Source organism: Poecilia reticulata, chromosome 6, assembly GCF_904066995.2.
Source record: "Poecilia reticulata chromosome 6, P_reticulata-male-v2, whole genome shotgun sequence".
Classification (NCBI taxonomy): Eukaryota; Metazoa; Chordata; class Actinopteri; order Cyprinodontiformes; family Poeciliidae; genus Poecilia; species Poecilia reticulata.
Window position 1 is genome coordinate 18,090,173 of NC_088835.1, and position 24,226 is coordinate 18,114,398.

The window sequence follows — 24,226 nt, forward strand, 5'->3', positions numbered from 1 at the left end:
TTAGAATAAACTTCATGTCTTTGTGCCTGCAGGGGGGGGGGAAACACCTTTATTTGTTAGCTGCAGCTTCCTCATCTGGAAAGGTGCAGCTAACTGAATGCAGAGGTAAAAAGTGTATTTATTCTCTTCCCTGTAATTAGATCTGCTGGGAAAACTCTCCGCATATTTCACAAAGGGCCCCAGCTTCGCGTTTTAAATTCTGTGTTTGGAGGCACTTCACCTCCTCATTGACACGATCATTAACAGTGTCTGCAGGCTGTGTGGTGAGTGAGACTGTAATGATCAACAATGGTGCGCTGTAAAATATGGTTTGGCAACAATAAGTAGCACTTTAATTAGTACAGTGAGAACAAATCAGAAGCCCATTAGTTGACTTCACATTAAGTTCAATCGCGCGTCGTTTCAGGGTCATTACGCGTCGTCTGTTCGTGCAGAACCCGATGCAGTCGAGGAAACGGCGCCGTCACCGTCTGCAGAGCGCTTCTTCAGGCACCACCAGCTCCAAATCCCCGCTGACTCACTGTTTTCTCCTGCCCCGTCGAGCTCACCCACTTTTACAAAGCATGAACTGACATCTCGTTTTATGCTGTACTTTTATTTCTGTAACCGATTCGTTTAACAGTTTCACTCAAAGAGGGTTGAACTAGGCAGGACGCGTGACGTGGAACCTGAACGCTCAGTTCCCTGCAGGCAGACAGTCCAAGGAATGAAAGCTGAAGCCGCTGGACACTTTGAGTTGCGATAACATCTCTAAGAAATGGACTGAACTTCTCAACCTGACTTAATGTTGCCCCCTAGTGATCAAAAATTAATTAAATGCAGCTGTATTTCAATAGGTTACAATCACAGAGAACTACAACTGTTAAAGGAATTCGGTTCAGAAAGTGTATTTTTGATAATGGCTTGCAGGTAATGAGCCACCCAACTATTCATCAGTATGAACGCACCTGTATAAAGCAGAATGGAAACTAAACTGCTAAAGTGCATTTAGAACGTCTTTGCGGGAAAACGTCAATCTTCAGCTTTTCTCGAAACTCTTCAGCCTCGATTCAAAATATAATTTTGAATCAAATGGAAATCTGTCCGCCTTCTCGTATTTCTCCTTGAACAAAAAAGGAGCCCTGCAACAGATATATTTAAAAATAAGTCAGCAGGAGAAAAAAAAAAAAAAAGAAGAAACACGCAATTGAAGGTGTATCAACATCTGGTTTGACAGATGTTCGCAGCAGCAGAGGGAAATAGGTGAGCAGCCACATCTTTGACCTCTCGCAGGCCAGACAGCTGAAGGTCGAGGGGCTAAAGCTGCAGATCCACTGTGGGAAATGACGAGGCGAAGCAAGGTGACACGGCGGCACAGTTCAGAGAGCGACAGAGATGATGGCCTCAGCCTTAGACCGAGATGACAGGATCCTCCTGAGCAGCTGTAAAAGGCACAGATGGAGCGCCTGCAGTCAGCCTGGGGGTAAAGAACACCGTGGAGCTGAGGCTGCCGTTAAGGCTGCTTAAAGAAATTCATATTCCTCCCCAAGTCAAGGATCCCTGAATGAGGCTTCACTCTACTGTATCAAGGTCGGTCAAAAAAAAATATGGGTTTCAGTAAAAAAAATTTAAGGATCATTATAAGTAATATTTTAGACTTAAACTGCAACACTCAGTTTAACACCTTGCATAGCAAATAGATAATATCCACCCTGCCTAACCTGGTGGGTACAGGTATTTAACTTGCCTGTTTTTTTTAGTTCTGCCGTGTAAGCTCAGTGCTTTTCCATTTATAGGTTACCTGATTTCAACACCTTCAGTCGCAGTAAGCTTCATAGCCTACTGTGACTGGCTGTGAAGCTGAACGACAGATTTGTCTTCTGTCATCGCCTGAAGAAAAATCAGGCAAGCCCCTTTTTTTTCATTTCCAGGGTTTAACAAAGTTATACAAATACAGTTCTTTTTAAACTAATTAAAAAGGTAATTTCAGAAATTTGGGCTTCTTAAAAGAGTTTTAGAGCAAAAAATAAAAATTAAAAATAGAAACCTAGACAACATGACCAGGATCCCAGCAGAAACTTTGCATTAAGTAGAAAAGAGCTATTTTGATCCGTTATGGAGCAGATGAAGAACAATGGTTTAAAACATAAGGAAAAACCACGTTTTCATACAGACTTTTACTGTGTTCAATATCCTTATGACATACTGACACATTGTGATCTTCTCAGTCAAGAAATCTGATTTGTTTATTAAAAAAAAAACAAAAAACGAAACGATGAAATATGCATGTTACATAAAGAAGTGTAGACACAATTTTATGGTCACATTGGGGCATATGAGCTGCGACTCATCAGGCAGAAAATTACACATTTGTGGGAAGATTGGAATTTGATTTATTTTAATGCCTTAAGCATCAAAAATAAAAAGCATCCAGCTCAGATATAGAATCTGCTTTGAGTTTCAGAAAGAGTGCTTTCCCGTATAAACTGGTGATATTTGTCCAAACAAAGCAGCATCTGATCGCAGTCACAGTCAAAACCCCAACAGTCTGAAGGCTTGTTCCTGTTTTTCTTACTATATGATCCAAAAAGGAGGACAAAGAAGCTCCCTGTAGCACAAGAAGCAGGAGATTTTGTGTGTGTGTGTTATTTTCAAAAGCTAGAGCCTTCATTTCTGGAATGAAGGGAGGCGTACTTCATTTATGCAATATGGCCCTCTGATGCAAATTGATATTAATAAATGACACAGAAAGTATTGACTGGTCCCTGATAGAGTATACCCCCACCCCCAAAAAAATGATCAACCTCAAGTATTCACATTAATATGCTCAGACATAAATACCAATATATCTGCCGTTTGGTATACATGAGGTATATAGTCTTTTGCCTAATCTACTGCATATGGTTTGCTACAAGCGGGAGAATGATGGACACGAGCAGGAACCCTGCACACTGCGAAGAGGGAGAGGGAATCTGCGGACTATCTACAAGCACAATGTGAGGAGCGGAGGGAAGGAGTCGTCCTCAGCGATTGATGAGAACAGTGGGCACTCATGGAAACACAGCTTAGGATTCGCAGCTCAGGCCTTACAACAAGGACCACACATTCTTTTTCCTGGAAAATCATAAACCCAGACACCAAATAAAGCTCTGAAAATTGCACTCTGATGCGTCACCATTCCCGGCCCCCTCCAGTCATTTGGGATATTTACATTCAGTAGTGGAGTCCACGAGAAGATGGAAAAAAAAAAAACTTACAAAGCAGAAAAGAAAATGTTTTCATATCTGATTGCAGACTCAGCTTTGACTGATGAGAAATACTCGCAGTCTTCCCCAGATATGGAGCGACTTCAAATTCACCTCAAGCTCTGCTGCGACTCCTCAGAGCTACAGCAGCAGCTGCTGATGTCTGCCCCCTGCAGTTCAGTCAGCGCCACTGCAGCGGACCCTGTTTCTCCTGAGTTCAGCTCAACAATGCAGGGAAACCCTGACCCTGGTCCTTGATGTCGCTAGTCCGATGTGCGTTTACGGCTCTTAGTGCAGCTTGAGCTTGAAGGCAGAGATCTCCATGGGCTCCAGACTGATGATGGAGTCGTTGGCCAAAGGCTTGCTGGAATGCATCAGGGTCAGGGACATGGGCTGCAGCAGCTGCAGGTCCACGTTCTTGAAAAGATTCGACACACTGAGCTGCAGAGAGAACAAAAGCAGAACAATCAGGACAGAATTTGGACAGAAACAGTGTGTTGAAGAGGCACCGTCCCCGTCTTGTTGGTTAAATTAGCTCATGGCGGATAGTTGATTACAGTATCAGCAGAAAAATCTGAATCCAAACTCTGCCCTCTCTCTGCTCATGCGTTTGAAGCAGAAACCAAATTGTTTGAAGCGATAAAACCCAAAGTGACGTGTCAGAGTAGCAGCAGGTTTACAAGCACTTCAGTAAAAGCTCTCACACATTTAGATCATAAAAATAGCAATATGTGGGTTGACAAATGCATCTGAACAGCCATTAAAACGCTGGGAGATCCGCTAACCCGCTAGAGCGCCAACATTTTTTGGGGGGGAGGGAACAAAATAAATATTGATGAAAACATCCCGTTTAAAAGGATAGACAAACATGTAATAAAAGTATGTAATCGAACAAATGGACTAAAATCTGAAATCCAGGCCCCATCTAAAGCGAGAGAAGTTGTTCATAAATGTAACTTTTCACATAGAGGCTGCTCTGAACCGATGTCATGTGGTCATTTTGATTCATCTGACCCTTACTTTTTTTTCAGGTTTGAATAATGATACACAAAATGATCAAATTTTTTAAAAAACAAGATCTTGAAGCACAAGTTTGAATATATTGTCAATTTTCTTAAATTCAAGCTGTATACATTTATCAGCTCAAATAGATACACACACCCCTCCTGATATTTGGTTAAATGTCCCGTCAGCAAGTTGTAAAGAAACAACTTCATTTTACAGCAAGCAAGCAGCTTTTAGTGAAACTCTAGTTTATATGTTAAATGAAAACTCATCTTAAAAGCTGGACCTTAAACAGCTTAGATGAATAGACCTTTGAATTGTTTCCTTGGTGTGGGACAAAAACTACCAGACGAGTCTATTCGAACACTTTAGTTGAGGTTTAAAGTTTGTATTGAAACAGTTACCCGTCCCTGCGTCGTGCTGCAGTTGAAGCCGAGGTTTTGACCCTCGAATCCACAGTTAATAGCCAGGCGGTGTAAGAGCAAGGCGGTGTAGGGAGATGGAGACTCGGGATCCTTCTGCTCACATAAACACAGAAACTTTTCTGTAAAAATAAAACTGCACAGAACATTTAAAGCCAAAAGATTCGACCACCCCTTCCACCTGACCTGCGTCTGGATGCTGCGCAGGTTGAGCAGGTGGACGTCGCAGGGAATGACGGTCTTGAGCGGGGCGAACGTCTGAAGAGGAGGGATGCCGCGTCTTTTCGGCAGGACGGGCAACGCCAGGACCTCGTGGTTGAGCAGGGAGCTGGTGGCGTGGCTGACCATAGACGGGAAGCTCGTTGTTGCGCTGTCCATCATCTAGGGGACGCGGGGAGATTTACATGACAGCGTGATCATTACGACGCTGATGACTCGCCTCTAGAGATTCCTCTGTGCCATTACATGAGGAACAAGCTGTAATCACTGTCAGAGGAGGAGGAACGGTTCTAATTCTGCTCCTGGCGCACGCAGCACAAATCACACCTTGGTGATGTCAAATTTGGAATTAAAGAGTACTGAGGTGTTTCAGGACCTGATGTACTAAAACATCAGCAGCGGGATGACGGAACTACAACCGAAGTCCTCCGTCCTCTGCTAATTTGAATACATTTACATCACAAATCACCTCATTGCTTTCTCTCACCCGCTCGGTCATAATGAAGTTTAACTACAGCTACGAAGTGGAAGGAGGCAAAGAGATTCAGCTGGAGCTACGACTACGGCTAGGATCCACGTTTAAAAGCATCCTCGCTGTTGCCTCGGCAACGTTACCTCGCGAACTCCGCCGCTCGGGATTTGAGAGAAGAAATAGCGCAACAAAGATGAGAGTTTGGCAAGGAAGCCATCATGCTGAGGGTAATGGAGTGGAAAAAAAGCAGAGGGAAAACAAAATTAGCAAGTGAAGAGGATGGCAAAAAAAAAAGACAGATGGAGAGGTAATGAGTAGTGGGGGGTGGGACGAAAAGAATGGAGAAACGTTTCATCGGTAAAAGAATGCAGAGGAAATCTGTGGTGAATTAAACAACCTTGAAGAAAGTCATTCAACCCTGACACTGATGTGATTAACCGGAATTTTAACAGAATTTGTGTAGCAAAAAAATAAAAAATAAAAAATTGTGATACTGACCTTGTTATCAATTGATCTTCTCTCCAGTAGCAAGCGGAAACGATTTGCTGTCTTCTTGTTGTCTTTGAGACCCTGACCCAGCCCTCGATTATCATCCTGCATCAGCCGCCGGTCCATAATCACTTCCAGCTGACCTGAGGAGAGGGCAAACGGAGGCAACAGCTTTACAGCCAAGTCCCTATAATGAACAAAGAGGCATCAGTCGATAAGCGCAAACTATTTGAGTGGTCCATCATTTACAAATGATGGTCCATCATTTACAAATGATGGACCATCATTTGTCCATGATGGTCCATCATTTGGACCAATACTCTGATATTGTATTTTTTACAATATCAGAGTACGAGTTGCTTTTCTCTTTGAGCAACTCTCGGGAGGGAGATAAGAAGGAAAGCTGAGAAATGTAAACAGGCAAATACGGCATGCTTTTGGGACCTCCATTTAAACACGAAATGGGAAACAGTAAATGTCTAAAAATGAGACGCAGACCGCTGTCCAGACTGGAGACGCCCAAAGCCTGAGCCGTGTGCAGCGTGAGGCGGTGGTGGCTGTCCTGGATGTACGCCTGGCTGGACATTGGGTAAAAGTTGCCTTGCAAAGGAAGCTTTTGGTAGAATCGACGGGGCTGGATCTACAAAAAAAAAAAAAATCATCTTTTTTTTTTAATAAATCAGAGCATGTTGTGCTCCTAAGTTCTGTCAAGTAAGTCGCTCTGTTTTATCTTTCCGTTTCTAATCGCAGAATGCAACTGACCTGGTAACCATTGAGGTCTGTGTAGAAGACGTCTCCATTTTGGATGCTGGTGACCAGCCGCATGGACAGCTCCTTATTGGTCTGATCCCGGATGTCCACTAATATAGTGATGTCTACAGATAAACCGTAAACCCCTGCAAAACAGCATCAAAGCACAGAACTAAACTTAAGTACCAGGAGTAAAACACACACATGGGATCTGGATTTCCTCTTACACCAGTCAATAAAAATCTATCGAAAAGTAAATGTTAGCAATTTAATAAAAAAAAGTCAATCTCAGATTAATTACAAACAAGGAGAAGAAAAAAGAACACCACACATTCAAAGATAATAAAATGTCAGTTTAGCTGTTCATGGGGTTGTGAGCAAGTTGTAAAGTTGAGAGAAAGGAAAAAGTGCCACAGCACAAAAGCAACAGAGGCAACTACAACCTTAAAACGACTGGGAAGCAAAGTTTGGGGGGTATAACCTGCACTGCTAAATATTTTTAATGGGTTTTCTGTTGTAATCCAATTATGAGCAATATAAGGGGTTTTTTATTAGTTGTTAAGCATTATCATCCAATACTTTTATATAAAAGTTTCACTTTTGAACTGAATTTTAAAAGGTTTTTTAAAATTCTAGCTTGCAAATATGTAACCATATAAAAACTTCTAAAATTATTTAAAAAAATACTGCCAACAGTTAGCTGGCAGAAGACAATAAAACTGGTATTTTACTCCACATTCTGGCTCACTTTGCACCAGATGGTGTAAAATGAGCCAAAAAAAATTGAATAGAATAATCTGAGCGGTATCTATCAAGTCGATCTCTGTGTTTATTACCTGGCACGTTGTGTATGCGAACAGTCTGCTGAAAGTGCTGGTATTGTGCCACCACTTCAGAGAAAAGAGGCCCTTCGACAACACGCACCGCAGGAGGCTCTTTCTGGTTGTAGGGCTGGAAACAAAGAGCAGTCAGACAAGATGTGCTAAAAATGAGACACGACAGGCAATCAAACAGTGCAGAGCTCAGCCTGTATGGTTTGTTTCTTAAATCCAGTCTGCCTGCATGCCTGCCCTGAGCTACCCAGCAGGATAAAATGAGATGATATCCAAGGGAGACTCCATCAAAGCCTTTGGAGAGGCAAGTTAACATGTGAGATACAACCACGAGGATACCTTTGGTTTTCCATCCGGTAGGAAGAGGTAGGCGCCACTTTTGTCTTTCGAAGGACTCGTGCCGTAGATCATGAACTGCATTTGAACCTTAATCTCTTGTGGATCATCCTTACACTTGATACTCTGCAGATGAAAAATGACACAAAGTGAGGCAAAGCAAAAAATGAAGGAAGCAGATAAAAGATTGATTCACGAGCAACAAGACCAATGTCTCATGTATATATATTATACCTTTAAAAATAAAAATAAAAAACATTTTAAAAAAATACATAGAGAGGTCAACCTTGTCTATAAGCTGCTATGTTGTACACACCTTGACTTTTTGTCTTTGAGCTCGTTTAAAAATGCTTTATTACAAATTATTTCACTTTTTGTTCCCCCCCCCCATTTATTAACAAAATTGCTAACAAAAAATGTAAATGGTCAAAACATCCTGTACATATATCTGTGTGTGACTGTTAAGGTGGGCACACCTAAATCTTAAAACAAACATTTTATGTGTCACTGTACTTTTATTTGCCAGCTGATGCTTTTTCCATGCAACTGAGCATTGAAGCCAACTAACTAAAAATGAGTAAACAGACTTTTAAACGGTTATATGGCATTGAAATGCTTGCAAAAAAAGAATAAAAATTCAGCAACTCTTGTCACTTCACCTAGTTCATGCAGCAGTATCACCTTTGAATCCCTTTGGTAAAAAGTTGAATATTAACAGCATCACAGTAATCAAAGTATATATATAAATATAAAAAAATAGGTAAAAATAAACCCCAAAAAAAGCACATGCTCATAGTCCAGAAATTATGGTAGTAATTTACATGGAGCTAACGGACTTAAAAGTCAACAGAAGCAGGAGAAACACAAACCTCCAGCAGGCCGGTTGTTCCAGAGAAACCCAGAGTCAGAGTCTGCGTGCTGATGTAAAAGGTCTGAGCGTCAGCCGGCTGAGAGCGGACAGGAAGAGGGTCCAGAGCCCGAGCAGAGACACTGCGCCCCGACAGCCTGAGCAGAGTGTCTGAGCGAATCGTCATGGGTGAATCGGCCGAGTCGTAAAGATGAAAAACAGCCAGGCCAAGGGGAGGCAGGCGGACCATGAATGTTGCCTGAACAGATTGAAGACAAGTTAAAGTTTTAATATCCAGCCATACTGGAAAAAGACAAACATTCCTAGGTTCATTTGTCTTTATGAATCTGGATGTCAAGTATCAACCACGAGGCGTTAACTATGGGGATTTTCACGCCTCAGGTTCATTAAAAAAAAAAATTTTCACGTGTGTGAACCTGGCGACCAAAGCAATCATAATATAGTCATAGTTTATTATCTGCATCAAATATTTAAGTTGGCTTCTGATTTGGCAGCTTGGTAGGTAGGAACTTTTGTGCTGCTTTGGTTTTATCAACTGATTCATGGTTAGATTTCCCTAAAGCGCAGTGTATGATCTGAAACCTTTATTCTGGTTGTAAAAATAGATTCAGTGCATTATGACATGCACATAAATCAATCTAGAAAGTGCTCAGTTTGGGCTTTATACTAAAGCAGAGGCTTTTTTAACTGGGAAAAGAACATACTGGAAACTAAACTGAAGCAGAATTGAGAACCTTAAATAAATGCAATGAAATCATTTTTTTCTCTCATTTCTTTTCAGTCCTACCTTTACAAACATCTAGTTTGTTAAACTTTACTAGAACTTCTACTGGAACCATTTGTTGGTCAAATTAAAAGTACCTGGAGCTAAACCAGGCAGGCTCAGAAAATCAAAAGATTCCTGTTTAATACTCTGGAGGTTAATTTTTGAACAGTCCAATTCATTTAAAAAAAAATACACACACTGACAAATCAGCATCATAACACAAAATGACAGTCTCTTATCTTCCTCCAGTTTATTTAACCAGACACTGTCAGAGTTTAAGTAGGTTGATATGTTGCTTTTTGCTACACTCACAAAAAGACAATCTTTATATTCCCTGTGACGTTAATAAATCTTTTTCTGAAAGTCGTTTCACTCCCGTTTTGCAGCAACGATGGTAAGAGGTCAGCTGAGCACGGCTCGTTCAAAATATCAATTAACTAAAGTGGAGATCACAAGGCATCAGTTTGCAGGGATAAATGACATGTCTTGTTTAGTTAAACTGTCTCTATGCTCTAAGATCCTTCACAAAAACATGAAAACTGGGAAAAGATCAAAACAGACAAGGTCAAAGAGCCATCTGTTCTCAAAAGTTATGGTCAGCAGCACAAGAAAATGTGAAAATGATAACTTCATGTTCAATATTTTATTGTAAATATGGATTAATCCCCATAAACTTTCTGTCTTTAAAGTTTTTTCCTTCACTTTTCAGACCAGTCAATCAATTATTCATCTTACCTCGAATACCTCGGCACTCATCTGAGTTGCAGAGCTCCACTGAGCGCTCAGCTGCACAGGGAGAGTCTGTCCGTCTTCAGTAAGCACCCGCACCCTGACCGTGTTCACCAACACGGTGACGGTGCAGAGACGCTCCTGCTCAATGGGGTTGAACAGAACCAGGTATCTGGTAGAGAGAAAGAAAAACATGAGCAAACGTGAAGGACGGAATGAACAAAAAAAAAAAAATGTGAGGGATGAACGTTTTACCTTGGTCGAGCTGGGTCCAGCTCAATTAAAGTGCGCTGAGGCAGAGAGTCCTGAGTCGCACGTCTGTCATCCTAAAGAAGTGAAATATAAAGCATTCAGAATACTAAGTGTATGCAGGGTTCTGGTATGATATGTCAGTCCACGGTTCCTCTCACCGTCTCCAGGAAGGGCTCTGTCTGGTAAAAACGATAAAACTCTTTGTTCTTCATCACCAGGAAATGAGCAGCATTGATAATAACTCTCTTCAGTCCAATGAGTGCACGAAGTAATCTAGGGAGAGGGGAGGAAGACGGGGAGCATAATTAAATAAAATGATGCGTTTTCATACTAACCAGAAGGAAAAACAAAAAAAAACAAAAAATATATATATATATAAACACACACACACACATATACATTCTTCTACTCCTTATGATCTTACTTGGTACCGTAGTCAAGGGCAACATTCTCCTTAGCGGTGCCAGCGATTGCATCGTGATGCTGGAAGAGGCCGACTGACCGCCTTGCATCTACCAGCAGGGCGTAGTCAGTCACTGGGTAGCGACCCTCCATCCCAGCATGCCGAGCATTTGCTACTGCCAGGCTGTAGAGAATCTCTGCCCCTCTAAAAAAAAAACAACAGAACAGTTGCAACAGAAAACAGTGAGACTTGATCTTTGTTGAGCTTCAGTCACGTTGACATAAGTGGGTCATGCCAACACAGTTTAGTGGAATATTTTTAGGGACTGTTTGATGAAAGAAATATAGTCTAAACTAAAAGCAGTAAGTTTAGACTATAAACATTTTTTCATAGCAATAAACTTTTTTTCAGTTCATAAACTTTTTTTCATAGCAATATTACACACATTTACAGTTTTTTTTCAGTCTTGCTTTTGTTTAAGTTCAAATGCAAAAATGTTATGAACTAAGATTTTTCCACAGTGATCAGAGAGAGGGTAATGGATGGACGAACAGAGGGATGAAAAGATGAAATGGATGGATGATGGACAGATTGCCATATGGATGGACATTAAAAAAAAAGGGATGAATAGAAGGAATGTGGATGGATGAACAGATGGAGGGGACAGATGGTGGACAAACGAGACAGAAAGAGATAATAGACAAATGGATGATAAACAGAAAGATGAGTAGAGATGGATATGGAAGGATGGATGACTGGTTAAACGGATCGACAGCTACAACCTTTATTGAGACAATGGGATACGGGATAAAGTCTGGGGGAAAATGTATATTTAACATCCATCTGGAAAATACCTAACATAACACTGTGCCACTTTTTCCCAACCTCATAAGAACCTTGTAATTACTGTTAATTAACGCAACTGTTACTACACATAAAATCTCCCTCACCTCAGATGTGACTCAATCACACGGTCCAAGCTTTTGTAAAAGGGCCTGGAGGTGTAATAACCCGTCCAGTAGTGGTCCTCACGGTCTGCATAGGCAAAGAAATCCCCACTGAGGACAGGAAAGTCGCCAGGTCTGGATCCCTGAGGCACTCCGTAGGCTTTGTACAGAGCAGTGAAGTATTCTGTGAGGGTCCCAAACTGAGCCTGAAGGAGGGAGACGACATGACAAGAATAAAGTCCTATTCTAAGAAAGCTACACAAAAGAAGTCTTTCATTATTATAATGTGTTGGGTTTTTATCTGAAGCAAGCATCAAGTCTCGACAGCTTCTTTGTTCAGGCAGCAAGTTAATGTACAGCTGTATAATTTAGTCTTCCACTGAAATACACTTCATGTTGAGACGCATAAAGGTGAAAAAAAAGAGAAAAGAAAGTCCACCTTTGGTGAGGTAATTTATGACACCTGATAAACCCTTCCCTCACCTGAACATGCAGCTCGGGGTGCGAGTTCATGTAATCAAACAGCTTCTGGTAATTGATGTACTGCTGATCCCACTCCTGAGCCTTATCGTAGCGAAAGTCGTCTCCTAATGGAACCAGAAGCACCTTGCTGCGGTAGAGTTTAGACTTTTTACGGTACTGATCCAGAAGCAATTGTGCTCTGTGAACGAGAAAAGAGGAGCGTGATGAGAGAGGAAAATAAAAACCGAGTTTTCAATGTCCTGAACAAGCGCATCCTCTGAAAGCTGGATAATACGGCTCCAGACCGATAAGCGCTCAGTGTCCACCTCCTGCAGTTTATTCCTTCTCCCTGGCTGTTGTCACTGGCACGAGTTCAAGTAGAGTTTATTAAGGGACCATTACAGAAAACATTACACTGACAGATCTGCTGTGGGTCTTGCTGGAGGTGAATACCAAAAACCATGCAGAAAGTACAAAATGTATTCAAATAAAGGGAAGACACCCCAACCAATCCTGGATTGCAGTAAACAACTTTACTATGCAATGCTTATTCACAGCTCTCTAAAAAGGCTCAGTGGCAGTCACTGCACGGTCCTACACACCCCTCAGCAATTTATGACGGTGTTTACAAGATAAACAAAGCAAATCCTCACCTTTCTGCAACATTGGCCTCCACCACGGATTTGGGCGGCACTTTCCAAGGGCAGTTGATCCGACCTCCCGGTAATCTCTTGAAGTCAAACTGGCAGCAAATCTTCGGATCAGGACCGCAGGTGTGAGGCACGTCGTAGCTGTAGAAGGGCATCATGTGGCAAAAGATGTCTGTGCTGGAGCCAGTGTCTGACAGAGCAACAAAGTAACAGGAGGCAAACCACAAGTTTAAAATGTATCACTTTATTTTACTCATATTTTACGTGATGCAATAACAAATTCGTGCAAAACTTAAGTGGAAGAAAAATGATGCAAAGTTTAAAAAAAAAATGTTTTAGGAAGTGATCCACATCTAAGGTAAGAAGAAACTACTGACAGGGCGACTACTGCAATTGTTAAAAAATATGCATCTTTTTCTTTCCTCAACATTGTGTTTATGTACCACATAAAATCTCTCTGCAATACATTCAAGATTGAGCCTGTAATGTGAGAAAATGTGGAAAACTTCAATGGGTATGAACACGTTAGCAAAACACATTACTTCCACTATTAACAGCGTTCCAAAAATAACATGGTTGACACTGAAAGCAAGTTTTCCCTCCAGCATTGCTGCATACAAATTTATGAGCTTAGTGTTCGTAAGTGTTGTCTGGGGATGAACATTAAATGGCTAAATGAACCCCCATAAGTACAGGCAACAACACATTTACAACATCTTTTGCTGATGGTATTTCCAGTAGGAACGAATGAGCACTCGATCATTGGCACAAATGAGGGAAGAAAAAAAAACAGCTCTGTTTAGGTCTTTACAGCGTACACTTTAAAAAAAAAGCCACCATTTAATATATTACAAGTGTTTCGGCTCATTCTTAAACGAGTTTGAAGAGGAGCACTAAAAATCTGAAGATGTCATTGGCACTGGTCCACTCACCCCAGGCTTGTCTCCACATAAACTCCAGACTTCTGGTTGAAGAAAAGTGTTTTTTAATGGAGTAGTGGATCCTTTGGATCAGCATGCTGGTCACGTTGGCCCTCTTCAGCAGGTAGGGCATGGTGGCACTGTGACCGAAGGGGTCCACCGCCCACCCGCTTTGAGGAGTAATACCTATAGCAGCAAGCAAATATTTTAGTTCCATGCTTTGGATAAGGAAGGGAATGCGTTTTTTTTTTTTAAAGAAATCACACTCCACAGCTAGTGGTGGAAATCATTTCATCACCCACTGAGCAAGACGCTACATCAGCTGAAATGTGGGATGTCGGGGTCTAAATTTCACCATCAAGCACAGCGAGGGGTGATATATTTTATAGTCGTGTGAAGGCAGAGCTACTAAAACTTCTCAGAGTGGAGCGTCTTAAAGATTTCAGCATCAATCTTGAAAATATAAATGAAAGTGCTGAAATGTGTTACCCAGATTTCTCTCCAACCACTGATGCCCTTCAATGAGTTGATCTATCATAGCAAAGTAGTGAGAGTTGGCTTCATCCGTCATCACCCAGCCTCCTGTCACCATCTCTAGCTGCCCTCCAAGGATCAGTCTGTTAAAAAGAAAGGATTAGGAGAGCGAGGTGAGAATAATCCAGCCCTAATGTGAGAGAGTCCCACTAACCACATAACAAGCTATAAATAGAGCCGACATAATCTGCCAGCAGATACCACCCTCTGTGTAGGGAACTGTGCTGAGGGCTTCGAGTGTCTGCATCGACTAATTCTGAAGATAATTGGCAAAACTCGCAAAGCTGAGACTCACTTGCGCATGGCCTCCTGTTTGTAGACGTCTGCAGTCTCCCACCACTTGGCGAAGAATGAAATCTCTGACCAGATGAACTTCCTCCGAGAATCCTCGGCCAGCTTCACGACCATGTTGTTTAAAATATGCTGCGTCTGGTCTGTGAAGTACTTGTCAAAGGTCTTGACCCAACCTAGCAACACAGGAGGACCGAGAGACACGCAGATGGCTCATCACAGACTGATCCATCTCTCTGAAGCAACCCTTCTGCCATGATTATCAAGCCAATTGAAACAAAAACAAAGGACAGGTGGACAAACAACTCGGACGTAAAAGTGCTGCAGAGCACCAAAAATAAAACTCATATTTTATTCAAAGGCAGCTGGTCCACTCGGAAAGCCTGCTCGCGTCATACGAAAAGCTATGTTTTTGCACTTTAAATGCCCAGTTCAAGTTTTATATATTAAATATAAAATATGCAGGAAACATTAGTACTACAAATTCTGTAGAGATTATGCCTCATATAATAGTTAAGAAAACTTTACATTTATAAAGAAATATTGTTCCTACTCTTAATGGACAACTTTCAAGTCTCTGCAGCCTGTCAACACATCAATAACTGTCAATTTAGCGAGCAGATATCATGGATGAGTAAACAAGTATAATGGAAATGTCAGTCTTAAGTACAATCTCAGCCAATCACGGCTCTAACAAGCTACAGTTTTCCAATACCAATATCATCCTAATTTCATTGTTTGGGGCCAAACCGTCAGTCATGTCAGCATTATGACGACAATAATAATGACGGATGCATCAAATTTATTCATGAATCCCTAATTCTACTGGCCTATCCAGGTAAGGTCAAAAGTAATTGATTTTACTTTCTCCCTACAAACTTGACCCGAGATTTAATCTTTTTAATCTCTTTGCTGTGATACAAGGTCTATAAAACCTGCAAATATAATTAATACCTTCCCTACAGTTAAAAGTCCTTTTAATGAAATATCAGTGAAGGTGTCTGATTTTTATTTTTATTTTTTCCAAGCTGTTTGGAGCTTAACGTAAATCAGAACTTCCCCTCCCCCACCTAATGCTGCACACTGCTGGTCAGCTTCCTGAAAGAAGGCTGAAGATTGGTTTGACCGAAAATATTTCCATTTACAAGTAAATCAATACAATTCAATACGTAAACAAAATGAGGCACAACTCACAACCTTAATTAGAAATGGCAAGCAATGAGTGCCATGTCTGTAAAGTAACCGACTGCAGACTAGCAACCTGAGCAGACATCCCAACTATGTCTTGTAATCAATAATAGTTACATGACATAGTTTTACATCTTTCTGCAGGGTTTCCCCCAGTGTATTATAAGCCTGGCGGCCCGCCATGCATTACTAACCCCGCCGACAGGCTAAGCGTTGCTTGTTTAGTTTCTAGGGAAAAAAAATAATAAAAAAATTATTTATATATATATATATATATATATATATATATATATTTTTTTTTTTTAAAGTCAGACTGCAAGCGTCTCTTTTGCTCTTACCATTTCACTAGCAGAGCAGATTTATTCCTAAAGGATAGGTTTATAATAGATAGGTTTATAGTTTATGCTTTTAACCCAACAGCGTGCGGACTAATCACACAGCTGGCACTTCTGCTTTACCTCAGCGCGGATCGTGCGCGCCTCCTTTCACTCAAACTGGACACAGGCTGACCTGTATGGATATTTACATAAACCTACTGTGAGGAATTCTGATCCTTTGGAGAACTCTACCAGAACGCAGGTCAAAGTGAACCACAGGAATAACTTGTAGCGAATTCAGATGTCGTGTTGTGGAGCGGTGAGAATGATTTATCTTTGTAAACGGGTTTAACAGGTTTAACCCGGTGAAGAGCTTTCGCGTTCTCCTCGGAGTCACGCATCACGCTGATTCTATATTATTTTATTATTTTTAGTATTATTTTTCCGGTTACACAATGCATCAAACCATATCAAATGCGTTGTCTACTTAGAGTTTATGTGCGCGGCCGCACAGAGATCTGAGAAACTCGTCCCATAAACTCGACCAACCAAAATAGTTTCTGTGATGATTAAAAACTCAACAGATACGAAATGGAAGAGCTACAAAAGCAACATTAGCAGCATTGAATTAAATCTCCCGTTGGTTGCGCGTACCCATTGCTGCGTAGTGCAGATTACCTCATCATGCAGGGCCGGTCCAAGGCTGTATGAGGCCTGGAGCAGAATTTGACTTAGGGGCCCCTTTTGCTGCTAAAAATATCAGCACCTCTAGCAGCTTCTGTGTTTGATTTAGTGAAATATGGGAGAAGGGAGTAGTTTAATTGGCCTGCCTAAAAAGCAATAAGTTATAATCGCAGTTTACTAATTTGTATTTGTAAATTCGAAGATTAAACTCACAGCAACAGATTGTTGCTATGGTAACAAAACAATCTAACTATGAATATTGTTCTTTGAAGTTTTACAAAGTAAACTTTCCAGCTCCTTAAAATCTTGCATCTAAATGTTAAACAATTCAAAATATTTTAATGTATGCCTAAACAATTGAATCAAATTTAACAGCATTGATAATCTCAATAAACAAGCATTACATTTATCTATCTGTGGTCTGTGTTAAAATATTAGTGTTTATGGGGCCCTTGAAGCCCTTGTGGGCCTGATGGAGCCACTGACTTAATTTGGATTAAACAGAAGTGTAAATTTGTTGTTTTTAGACTAGTTGTGGGTTTAAATAGCATTTCACTGGAGATGTTTTCCCGTAACATATAATTACACAGTAATACTTTTACATTTCCTGTCAACTTGACATCTTTTAATAAAAAAACACGGTGGATCGCCGGTGGACCGCCGGTGGACGACCACCGGGCTTAGCAAGTTTTCTGGGGGAAACCCTGTTCTGTATTACAGCATTTTTCCCTTTGGCCTTATACTGTGACAATTAGACCATTCTACACCTTGTTGGCAAGTTCTGCTTCCAGTCTCCAATAAATATCTGACATTCAAAAGCACAACTCACCTGGATCGTTGTGAGAATGAGGAACCACAAACACCTGCAGAGGTTCATTGTCCCACTCATCAGCTTCATAAGTGATGTCAAAGCCCTGCTTCCACACACCGCCGTCAGGGTTGTCAAACTTGAGAAGGGAGTACACATCCAGCATCTAAAGCAAAACATTTGACAACGGTCAAAATAAATTTTGTTTATTTGGGGATAGTAGAGAAAAATGATAAGCAGACACTGACAACTATAAAAATTCATTCATATTTAAATGGAGCTTGTTGACAACAGCAGTGGCCCCTCAGAGGTACACCCATGTACTTCAGGAAAAACTTGCCTGACATGGCAAAAACAGGGAAAAATCTCTGACTCAAACTCCCGTCAACAAATTAGGTGGATTTAATTAGCTCTGTAGAAAGATGGTTGTAATATGTTGCGTTTTCTGTTGGGAAACTTCAGAACACCTCCAGATGTGCATTTTCCATGTCTCTAGCTGGTTCACTTCATAAAACACATACTAAAGACCTACTTCCAATCAACTGTGCACAGCTGATTCTTATGCTAGAGCTTGTAAATAGACTGAACTTCAAAAGTTATTGCAATAATAATATTTGCAATATGGCAATTGCAAAGGATTGCTGTAATCTGCATGCACAACCTAGGTATCAACATATATGTTCCATGTTAGTTGGACAATCATTGCACTGATCTGCTGCATCTTATTTATCCACAGAACAAAAAGTAAGGAAATTTGCTTCTGATTGAGTTCATTTTTTGTTTGACAGTAAAGTCTAAATTGTACAACATTTGCAAGGAAAATACATTAAAGGGTATTTAATGTATATCCTTTAATGTACTGTATACATTAGTCTCTCTTGATCTCTCTCATCAAGAGAGAGATGTGAGTTGCAACCATGAAAAATTTAGCAACTCCTCTCTGCAATGAGGGGTAGAGAGACTCCTAAAGCCATGATTATGAAATTCACTAGTCGCACAAGTGATTAAAAAATTTTGTTTTTGGCATCTTATTTTAAAGAGGGGAACATTTACCTGTACATCTGTTTGAGCACGGGTGCCAACAGTAAACTGGCAGTCCTGAGGCTTCAAGGCAAGGAAAGTCGGGCGACCATCAAACGGTAGCACCCAGGACCCATTGGCGCTTCTGAACGGCAGGTGGCCGCTGGGAGACACAGCTCCTGTGTCTGTGAGCTCCATCACAGAGTCCTTTATGTGGCTGATTATTTGGTGGTTTTCCTCCAGGAGCTGCTCCAGCTGCTCTATCCGATTCTGGAGGACTGAGATTTGGCTCTAAAAGAGAAAATAATCATAAACCAAAGAGCTGTGCACTCCTAATCTGACAGTACCAATAGACTGACAGTGGAAATTAAGTAAATGCAATGTGTTACTGCAGTACGTTTAAAGTTAATGAGTCTGTATAAAAATAATTTACAACCCATTTGAGCCTCGTTTCTACAGGACAATTTAAATGCGTCTGAATAATTAGACATCATTCCTAAAAGATGTTGAAACGTTTAACTTAGGCTTGGCACACTAAACAATTTCTGTAAAACAAAAAAATATAAATGCTTTCATTAGATTTACAAAGTAAATATGCTGCCAGGCTAAAGCAGGAATTCTTACCCGTGGAAAGTTTCCTCCATTCTGTCGCCTTGCAGGGTCATGCTGGACTCGGTCCAACATCAAATAAAGAGAGAACACGGCCACACAGAATATGGCCCCTCCGCACACCGTCACCTGTTTCCTCAGCTTCATCCTCCTCTGGAGCGGTCCTTTGTTTCCTCAAGACTCAGATGTATTAAAAAAAAGTCCTTGAATAGATCTGGTGTTTTCAACAGAAAAGGCAAAAGGTCCAAGAGAACTGGAATTCAGCACAAAAAGTAATGATGGAAACTAAGAATCTACGCCAGCGTAGAAGCTGTGATGCCTGCAACCTCCACTCACCACACCAGATATCACAGTGACAGGAGGCTACTGCAGCAGAGGCTGTGGAGAAGCTTCTGAAGCAGTAATTGCTGGCAAAAAGTCTGTCAGCTCTGGCCAGAACCACAGTCACCGGTGGTCTCCTTCAAAGTGGCCCTTGTGCTCAACCATCCAAACCGATGAGATTGCAGGAAAAGGAGGAAAAGAAAAAAGAAAAAACACAACACAGTAGGGGCACAAATAGTGAGACTAGTGTCCCCGTAGCATGACTGTTGTTGCTGTACACCTGCTCTCTTGGTCCAGTCCCCACTCCCACTGAAAACTTTAATCCTCCTGCACAACCAGAGTCAACGCCCTTTTGCTTCGTCTGCCGCTGCAGTTTGCACACAGAGCAGTAGTGCAAATGGAAAAGGTGAAAAAAGCTTGGCTAAAAGTCACGGCAGCTTTTTTCCCCTTTTTTAAACTCAAGCTTCACTCCAAAGCAGCTCCAGGAATTGAAATGATACAACCGCTATCCTTCTCTCTGTGGCATTGTGGATAAACATTGACTCTGGCAGCAAGATCAGTGTCTGTCCTTGGACAACAAGTGCAGAGGCAACGTCACATTTGAAGGTCCTCTTCAGCTGCAGAGAGAGGGGAAAAAATGCAAAAAGGTATAAGTGCATTTTCATAAAATTTTAATATGAATTAAATTTTAACAATTTTCTAAAAATGTAACAACATGACAAAAACTTCTGTTTTGGCTTTCACAACCATGAAGAAGCAAACACTTCAAACATTTAAAAATAAGGGCAAACCGCAAAAAAGGCTTTGCTAAAGAAGTTGGTGATTTACATAGTGCTGTAGCCAACCATACTGACAGAAAGTTGAGTGAAAGAAAAATATGTGCTTGGAAAAAAAAAAAGAAAAAGTGTTTCAGCAACAGGCTAATCACAGCTTCAACAGGATTGTAAAACAAAGTTCTTTTAAACTTTGGTCATTTACAAGCTCTCAATGGCTTATGAACCAGACACACCATAGATTAGGTCGTTTCAGGTCCAGTGTGAGGTTTTCGCAGTCATTAATTATTTGGGGGAAGCCATATTCATCAAAGTGAAAGAAATTAATGTTTTAATACACATCACTCTGTGTGTCACTAATCCAAACAACATTAGTGTTTAGGGTTTTTTCTGCAAACTATTTCAAGATGACAAAAAGTTAGAAAACTCCAAATTCTGAGGGAAATACGTAAATAGATCTGCGCAACATGTTGCATCACATTTCCATTCCAACAAGTACGACATTACCATAGCAGCACACTGCTTGGACGCAATGTTTAATAGGCTTTTAAATTAACAGTGCCAAGCATTAAAAGCCTGCTTGCCAGAAATATATTTGGTCACGTGGGTGAACTTTCACTGCCTTTATGTTTATCTAGTGACCAAGATAATTAAGCTCCGGAAGAATAGTGGTGACATCTTGACGATGAACAAGCAAGCAAGAAGTGAGAGTTAAACAATTTGGTAACACTTTATTTCAAGTGTTACCAAATTGTCATGACACTTTCATAAACATGACGTAACACCTGTCATGAGCATGAATAAGCCTTCATGAATATTTATGACTGTTATCATAAAGCGTCATTCGGTAAATTATGACACTTTTAATACAAAGTTGACATTATTCAAAATGTCTTTATGACAACTTGACATTAACCAAGAAATCATTACTGTTTAAACTTTACATTTAATAACATAAAGATACCTAATTTTTAAAGTGCAATCAGTAATACTTTTATAACGAATTTATATCACTAATGATTTTTTTGGTTAATGTCAAGTTGTCATAACAAAGACATTTTGAATAATGTCAACTTTGTATTAAAAGTGTCATAATTTACCGAATGACGCTTCATGAAAACAGTCATAAATATTCATGAAGACTTACTTATTCATGTTCATGACAGGTGTTATGTCATGTTTATGACAGTGTCATTACAGTCTTATTCACCCCCTTCAAATAAAGTGTTACCAACAATTTATACTGCCACACAATACTCAACAAAATTGCAATGTCCTGTTTTCCTTATTTCATGCCCCATTTATCTGAGAACCCATCAAAACAGAGTATGTTCTATTACTTCTATATTAGGTTTTTAATATTTTCTTCTTGTGTAAAGCCATGATCATAATCTACCAACGTCATAGGCTGGAAACATATTAGCATTACCACAGGGAACTGAGATAATAACTTGGCACAGCCGTTAGTTAAGGCTGGCTGCAAAAATGGCCGTTCATTCCACAAGAAGAAGATATTTTCTTAGACCATGTGGACCAAAAAGGATCCAAAAGGAACCGTTTTGGTGCATATTTGTAAACAGAGGCAACAAAGAGCTGCAGTCTGTTTTCAAGCAGCAAAATAAAAATGTCGACCTAATGCTAAGAGGAGTTCACTGTTATCAAAGAATAACGCATATTGTTTAGCTAGCATCGGTTCGCCTGAATGGTATTCTTCGGAACTACTGAGCCAGAGGTGACACCTATGTAAATGTTTTACTAGAATTAATCTTACTCTGCTATCTCTCAGCTAACATTTGGGACAAGCTTAGTTGCTTCAAACTTGAGCCAACTACAGTAATGGCGTTTATTTGGACAATATCCGTGCCAAACCAGTTCTCCAGAAGGCGTAGGTGAAAGGAACAGCCTGTCAAACTTAAAGTCACTTCTATAAACGATAGATGTGACAGCCAAACAAGCTAGCGCTAGCTTCCTGTACATACCAGTACAGCATTTACACTGTCTAAAAAAAATCAATTTTAGACTAATGAGCCCGTGTTCATGAGTCCAACACGGGTAATTTAAAGTTTCAAAATAGCATTTACATTTTGATAAGCAATTGCCTCTGTTTTCTCTCCAACAGACGTTTCGAAAGTAACAAACGACATCAAGTACAAATTTGCTAACATTTAGACAAACCGAAGCTGCTGGTATTTTTCTGGCTAACAACTCACTTTCCATGTAAACCTCCTCAAACTAACATTTCCGTATGATCGTGGTTCATTGCAGATAAAAATAATAAGAAACCCAGGCTTACCCGTTAAGGATACACAGCGGTACTCCCGCAGAGTGAAGGAGCCCAGCAGCGATGGGGTTTCTGCTTTCCGCTGCAGGCAGACGGATTAGTGAAGTAGCATTTGGAGCTTAGCAGTTAGCACCGCCGAGCTGCTACAAAGGCTTCTGGGAAGAAATGAGCTGCGTCGCTGATTGACCAATAGCCTCAGCTTGTTGCTGTGCTCGTCAGTCCTAATATTGAAATTTATGATTTCGGAGCCTGCAGTACATTCAGAATAATCGAATGGAGTTTGTAAATTATTTTATAACTACATTGTAGGATTGTCTGTTGAATATGCTCACAAGCAGCACAGTAAAAATGTCAAATTACTTATAATACTAGCTCATCGAAGAGGGCCACCAAATAATAATAATAAAGTCCGAAATTTTTAACATCTCCTTCCTGCTACCAGTCAAGTTCTATTCATTCAATTTATTAGTTTAATTGTCTTGTTTAGTTGCAAAAAAAAAAAGTGAGTTGGGTTTACTTAAATATTAAATTCTGAAAATAGAACTTGTAATCTTTTGAGATCCACTTGAGTAATTTTTTATTAACACCCAAATTACAGTTTGCAACTCCAGTATGAATAGTCACTGGTAGATGTTATAGATATGCAGCAGAAAAATATCTAACAGTGTACAAATACTATCAAGTAGGTTCAAGTAGGTATACAGACTGTTTACAGCTTTGTTTGTCCTTTGCTAGATTAGTTGGCTAAAAGAGAAGATGACGCTTTCTCCAGACACCAGCGCACCACTTAAATAGCTAACCTACTTCATCTATAATAAAATATGCAGTGCTTGTTTTTGTTGTAGTTGTGCTGAACTGAACCCTGGGTAATTACAGTGGAAAATAAAATAAACGAAATTATTTGTATATAAAATGATCATGCAAACATACTGCAACATAATCAATCTAATACAAGGATCACCTTTACTGGTGTTATAAAGTTTAAAAAGTGAAATAAAAAGGTGAATGTTCTTGTAATTGCTGCTGTAGATGTGTCTGTAAGCTTTATGTTGAAAATATTATGTGTCTGACTCCTCCTCTGAACCACTGTGCAGGTAAACAACACCTGTCACACCCTAAAGGGGAAATACAATAGTCCTTAGCAGGTGATTGTTGTGTTTCAATGACTGTTGGTTAATTTCTAGAAACAGGAGACGACCTTACACTTCAATAATTAATCGGAAGATTGAATCGGAAGCGTGAGCAAATTGTGGTGTTTTGGTTTTAGTCCAGTCACAAGGGACTGATTATTTTTAGTATGATGTGCAAAAACATTCAAAGTGCAGTGTTGAAGCTGTATCACAGCGTTATTATGTTTGGCCCCAGAGAACACACCAGTGATGACAGCATAATCTCTTGCAAAACACTGTGATGATAAGAAACAAATGTTTACCCAGCTGCTTTAGATTAAGTTTTTTTTTTAAATTATAAAAATCATCTTTTTGAATCCCTGGTGCCGTCGCTAAGGAGCAGAGAGCTCCTGCAGATCTGATATGATCAACCTCTCACAGTTCAGCCTAGGAAACATGAACTGACTGTCTAGGCTGCCCAGTCAACAAAGGTGCCACGGTAATGTTAGAATCTAAACAGGTGTAACTGAGCGTAACGCCTGCA

General features: G+C 40.3%; 1 protein-coding gene across 3 annotated transcripts; it reads right to left on the bottom strand.

Moving 5' to 3' along the window:
• Nucleotides 1-2,196: 2,196 nt before the first annotated feature.
• man2a2 (mannosidase, alpha, class 2A, member 2) lies at nucleotides 2,197-22,744 on the bottom strand. Of its 3 annotated transcripts, XM_081608059.1 has the most exons (25): nucleotides 22,586-22,744; nucleotides 19,535-20,136; nucleotides 19,214-19,412; nucleotides 18,623-18,880; nucleotides 17,591-17,735; nucleotides 14,577-14,748; nucleotides 14,237-14,364; nucleotides 13,760-13,933; nucleotides 12,831-13,017; nucleotides 12,199-12,376; nucleotides 11,719-11,921; nucleotides 10,790-10,972; nucleotides 10,524-10,638; nucleotides 10,369-10,439; nucleotides 10,120-10,285; nucleotides 8,620-8,856; nucleotides 7,754-7,876; nucleotides 7,418-7,532; nucleotides 6,594-6,727; nucleotides 6,330-6,471; nucleotides 5,841-5,974; nucleotides 5,486-5,563; nucleotides 4,838-5,032; nucleotides 4,634-4,747; nucleotides 2,197-3,665 (listed from the first exon to the last, which is right to left on the bottom strand). In XM_081608059.1, the coding sequence occupies exons 3-25, from the start codon at nucleotides 19,343-19,345 to the stop codon at nucleotides 3,513-3,515; spliced, it is 3,537 nt and encodes a 1,178-aa protein (XP_081464185.1). In that variant the 5' UTR covers nucleotides 19,346-19,412; nucleotides 19,535-20,136; nucleotides 22,586-22,744; the 3' UTR covers nucleotides 2,197-3,512. The 3 variants fall into 3 exon arrangements, with proteins under 3 accessions (XP_081464185.1, XP_081464184.1, XP_081464186.1); XM_081608058.1 differs by having other exon boundaries at nucleotides 19,214-20,136; XM_081608060.1 differs by lacking the exon at nucleotides 5,486-5,563 and having other exon boundaries at nucleotides 19,214-20,136; nucleotides 22,586-22,743.
• Nucleotides 22,745-24,226: the final 1,482 nt, after the last annotated feature.